Below are 5,373 nucleotides of genomic sequence, written 5' to 3'. Positions count from 1 at the left end.
GGTCCCCAAGATGTACTAGTTTTCTTCTTTGGTAATAGATTTTAGCCTCCACAGCGCCTTGTATTTGCTGCCTTGGGGTTGCATCCCCGTTTTTCTTTTTATCTTTGGTTGTATGTTGTGCTCTTGTAATCCTGGCCGGTTGATGGCTTTGTTAATTCAAAGTCGGGTGAAGATCAAGCCCTACTCGGGCTCGGTTTGATCCTTTCATCTAATTTTTTTGTTAAAGAATCTTTAAAAAGCCATGAGTAGTGTTAGAATTAAAAACCAAAGGGAAAAAAATGATGGTAGTACGAAAAGTTATCTTTGTAAGCTTGGTGTACCCACACACCCCTTATTCACCTGTATTTCAACTTCCGTTGTTAAAGCTGAGGTGTGCTGAAATTACGTTGACCTATAATTCTGTGAAGTACCATAGTAAAACAAAATCAGAATATATTTGTTGGTTTGTGGGGCACATGAAAGGGCAAAGCGGTACCCCCACACACTGACACACCCCTTATTCTCCTGTATTTGCGAGTAGCAAAAATGTGTGAATAAAAGGTTTTACTTTTCTTGTTCTTCTTCCAAATGATATAACATCTAGGACCTGAAAGATCCGGAAATTCAATTTGGCTCCCGGGCCCAAGATTATTTTTTCAAATGTCAAAAAATATCAAGACAAAAATTCTATGTGATATTAGTCACATCCAAATGCTACCTGCAAATTTCGAGACAAAAAGGTTAAGAATTTTGGCTTGTTAAAACACAGAAATATGGCAACTACCAGTGTGTCGGTATGTGTGGTGCTGAGGATAGCTGGCGCCACTCTCTGATGCAATGCAACATGTCTAGATGTGTTTGTGCCCTAGCAAAAGAAGAGATGGTGCAGCACATGCTATGTACCGAAGAATCTGATGCGAAGTCCTGGTTGTTCACCATGCATGATAGTCTGTTAGGGGATGAGTTCACTACAATGGTAGTTACTCTGTGGGCAATCTGGAGTGCTCGGCAGAAGGCGATACACGAATCCATATTCCAAAGTCCACATTCCATCCATGGGTTTGTTTCCTCGTATCTCTCGGAGATTAAGGTACTTCAGCCAACTAGTGCAATCAAGCCCCCAAGATCGGCTCCCAGTCCACGGCGCTGGATCTCTCCACCCGATGGGATGTTCAAAATCAATGTTGATGCAGTAGTGTCGCGGCATGGCAGGTTTGGAGCAGTTGCAGCTATTTGCAGGAGCGGAGATGGCATTTTTCAGGGAGCTTCGGCGGTATATTTCAACAATATTAGCGATCCAGCCACCCTCGAGGCGCTTGCCACCAGAGAAGCCCTTACCTTGGCGAAGGACCTCTACATTCAAAAGATTTCAGTTGCTTCTGATTGCTTGGAAGTAGTGGAAGCCGTCAACAAGGGATCGTCTTCAGTCTACAGCGCCATTCTACATGAGATAAAGGACCGCTTTTTGGCCTTTTTACATGCTACTTTTCAGCACGAAAATAGAACTTCGAATACCGAAGCGCACAATCTAGCAAAGCACGCACTTTCTCTTGGGGCTGGCCGCCATGCTTGGTTAGGTCAGCCCAGTGATCTTAACTTCGTCCCTGTAAACATTGTGACGGATGAATAAAGCTTTGTATGATTGCCTCAAAAAAAAAAGAATTTTGGCTTGTGAAACATAAAACAAATTGAAGACCAAATGTCATCTCAATTTTGTTTTTTTACTCATGAAACACCGATGCTCCCTTTCGCATGAAATTTCTCAATCATGCTTGCGACACTAACACGAACATCTAAAATAAACATAACTTTTGATTTTGTTTACATTTTTTTTGAATTTACTGTTTATCCGGGAGCATATACTCTTGGGAGCCAAAATGCCCCTCCCAGAAAGATCAGTGTCTACTATTTGAGAAAGATGACACCAACAATATTATGAGTCATCATTCTCTGAACCAATATTTTTAGAACAAAGTGTTCGAAGAACAAGGCAGAGAAAAGAAAATCAATTCCCAAATATTGATTTCATTTTTCATTGCACGCAATTTTCCATAACGTAATCCATATAGACAGATAAATGAAAAGACATCATAATCGATTTGCCATATAGTGCATGCATTGGTTAGGCACTCAGGAATACTGCTGACCCCTCTTCTGTCTCTCCGCCGTCAGGTTGAAGAGCCTTTCAGGGCAGAGCTGGCTACAAAGCTCCATGTAGGTGGAGTAGAGCACCCTGTCCTTGGCGCCGGTGCGGTGTTGGCCGGTGCGCGCACAGAAATACTTGAGCTGTTCCAGCGTGCATAGCCCAAGCGTCTGCCCCAGCAGCAGGAACACCCAATTTATCCTCTCCTTTTCCAACGCTATCACCGGACGTAGGCTGTTCCTCTGTCCGCACCCGTCGCAGTCCGGCACAGCGGGGGTCATCCATGCTGCTGGCGCACGGTCGTCCATGTCATGGATGTTGCGGGTCACGAAGTCACGGACCTCCTTAAACTTGACGGCGATGTTGTAGGAGACCGTCTTCAGGACGTCGCAGCGTTTGCACTTGACCTCACCCTCCACGGTGGTGATGCCCTGGTCTAAGAGGTAGGAGATCGGGTGGTGTATCGCGGCGCGGTTGGTTGCCCAAGGAAATGGCGGGATCGCGGGTGGGGTGCCGTTTGTGGAAGCCTGAGAAACGGAGCCAGTCTTGGACGACGGCGGCTGAGGTTGAGGTAGTACGCCATTGGTGATGCGCCGCCGGGTCGAAGGAGGTTGCGCGGAACATGCCACCGGTGAACCGAGCGGGACCACCACGTCCGGCTTTATCGGCGGCACGAGAGAGGTAGTCGGCGGTTGTTTCGCCATGAATGGGATGGAGGCCGATGCAGCGAGGATGCGCGACGAAGATGCCGCGACTGCAGTTGGGGAGGCACCGATCTGGACTCCAGTAGCAATGGCCACACCGGCCGCAGGCACAGGTAGGTGCGCCAGCAGGAGGTTCACAGCGGCCGGCGTCGTAGCAGTCGTGCACTGCGTGGACACGCTGCTGTAGATGCAGCCGAGCGACAGCCGCAAGTTGGGGTCGTCGGGCACGACACTGTCTTCGTGACCATCGCTCTTCCGCTTCTGCCCCGACGAGGAGCCGGCGGAGTCGACGACCTTGCCCATGGCGCCCGCGTGCCTCTGGCTTTTTTTGATACTGATGCAAACTGCAGATACAAGAGGATAGGAGAATGTTGTTCGGCTGCCCCTTTTTATGGAATCCAGCCAGCAGATAAGAGAGGGTTGTTGGGATAACTCCACGCGATACCTCGTTCGGTTTCACACTGAATATCTAGATTTGCAAGCGCGTATTACAATTACCGAGGAGGCTTGGCGGGCGCACCCGAACCGGATTATTAATGGACTTGCATGCATGCATGCATGCGACTCTCACAATTGTTTCCACAGGCGAAGTCCCCGCGGAATCGACGTACCGTCCGGGGAGTACTGCATTTTCAGTCGCGTGCACACGCATGGTCTATGTGTCGCCACTTTATGCAAAACAAAAGGATTAAGTTTGCTTAAATGCTATAAAACGAACGTCAGATTTCTGTCATGTTCTCGCCAAAAAAAAAAAAAGATTTCTGTCATGTTCGGGCGCAACGTCGTAGCCGTCACACGAATCTTGACGCTCTCCCCTTGCCACGTCATCACGAGGGATCCGTTCGCGTCATGGTTGCGCACTTGCGCAGCCGCCACTCACCTTCACCCATTCCCCCACTCCCCACTATTTCTCTCCTCGCCGCCGGATTTGGAGGAGGAGCGGCCGGCGCTGGCAGGAGGGGACAGAGGCAAAGGTCGTCCGGCGATCGGAGCGATGTGGGGGTAGCACGCAGGAGCGCTGCACAGGCACATGCAGGCGGCGGGCATGGCTCCTGCGGGTGGAGAGTGCATACAATGCGCGAAGACGTACAAGCCTCGCGATCGGCCTTGCACTAATTTCGTAATAAGACTAGTACAAATGCCCGTGCGTTGCACCGGGCTTAAAAAGGGGCACGACCTGCTACATGTGTCATTGTGCTTCACTTTTTATATCTTATTTGAATAAACATCGATTGTATGGTTAAACGTGAAAATTTTCTTTCTTTTAAATAAAATTTAATCTTTTCATAAAATTAGAACAATTTTTAAAGAGTAGTTAATGTTTTTATAGAAAATTGAACTTTTCCGGAAAAAATAGTTTTAACAATTTTTTTAAATAATGTTCTTTTGTTTTACATTTGTAACTGTTTATCTGGGAATTTTAAGTGTACATTTCTAAATGGTTATGTTTAGTAAATGCGTATCATTTTTCTGGGTAGTTTTTAAGTTTTTTGAGAGAGTGTGAACGTACTTTTCTTGAAACAAAAATAGTTTGAAACAGTGAACATTTTTAAGCTATATTTACTGTTTCATGCATTGCAACAGGTATAAATAAATCTGAATGTTTGTTTGGTATTCGAGAGTTTACATGATAAATAATAATGATTTCAATTAAATTGGTTGTAAGACTCGTAAGAATCCACTTTATGAAGATCTCATTGTATTCCAAAAGCTCGTAATATTCTTATCTGCTAATAAAACATATTCCTTTAAATTGCTCAAAAGAAATTGGATTATGTGTAATAAAAAATATGATTGCTAGAAAGTAAAGAGTTTATAGTGCTTGGCGCTCTTTTGTTGACACGTTGCATCCAGTAGTAGGAGCACACCCTCCACGCCAACATGACCACTATCATGGACATTTTCATCGGGCCACGATGGGATCAAGATTAGGGTACATAGAGCTATAGATCCCCCTCCCAGCTGTCGTGCAGGGTGAAACATGACGCGAGCAGGGTGCACCGTTGTCCACACCGTATCTACTCTTCGTCCCTTCCTCTCTCCTCCCTATATCACCAAGACATCGATGACATCCAAAGTTGAGGAATATCTTGCTGGTCAGGAAGTAATGGTGAGCCTCAATATTTTTCTCCCTTAAGAGCATCTACAGCCAGACTTGGCAAATTCGACCCCTCAAACACCCGCGAACGTGTCCGGGCGTGTCCGCGAACAGTGATCGGTCACCCCTCAAAAAACGCATTGCACATCCAGATACCTCAAATTATAAATCTCAAATTCATATTATTACATGCAAAGTGAAACCTAATCCACGGGGAGCTCGTCCGGTTCCGCTCCCCGCTCGCCCGGCTCCGCCCTGGCCATGTCCGGCGGCTGGCTGCGTTCCTCAAAGTGAATGGTGCTGGTGGATATCAGATCGATGATGGATCCGTCCGGGGACGAGCTGCCGACATCCACCACGATGCGGTTGCGGCGCCCGGACTGATGCGCCATACGGGGTGCCGGAGAATGTGACTCCGCCTCCTAGGGCGATGGTGCGGCCCCAATATC

General features: G+C 47.1%; 1 protein-coding gene across 1 annotated transcript; it reads right to left on the bottom strand.

The window, feature by feature from the left end:
- Nucleotides 1-1,996: 1,996 nt before the first annotated feature.
- Nucleotides 1,997-3,129, bottom strand: LOC119350779. The gene has a single exon (XM_037618443.1). It carries the CDS (start codon nucleotides 3,127-3,129, stop codon nucleotides 2,110-2,112), a length of 1,020 nt encoding a protein of 339 aa, XP_037474340.1. The 3' UTR covers nucleotides 1,997-2,109.
- Between the last annotated feature and the right edge of the window lie 2,244 nt (nucleotides 3,130-5,373).

This window comes from Triticum dicoccoides, chromosome 1B, assembly GCF_002162155.2.
Source record: "Triticum dicoccoides isolate Atlit2015 ecotype Zavitan chromosome 1B, WEW_v2.0, whole genome shotgun sequence".
NCBI classification, from domain to species: Eukaryota; Viridiplantae; Streptophyta; class Magnoliopsida; order Poales; family Poaceae; genus Triticum; species Triticum dicoccoides.
The sequence above is the reverse complement of the archived record's forward strand: the minus strand, read 5'-3'. Positions and strand labels throughout refer to the sequence as shown.

Bases quoted from the DNA above. Each gene is read 5' to 3' on its own strand.
- LOC119350779 (XM_037618443.1), bottom strand. From the start codon at position 3,129: ATGGGCAAGGTCGTCGACTCCGCCGGCTCCTCGTCGGGGCAGAAGCGG.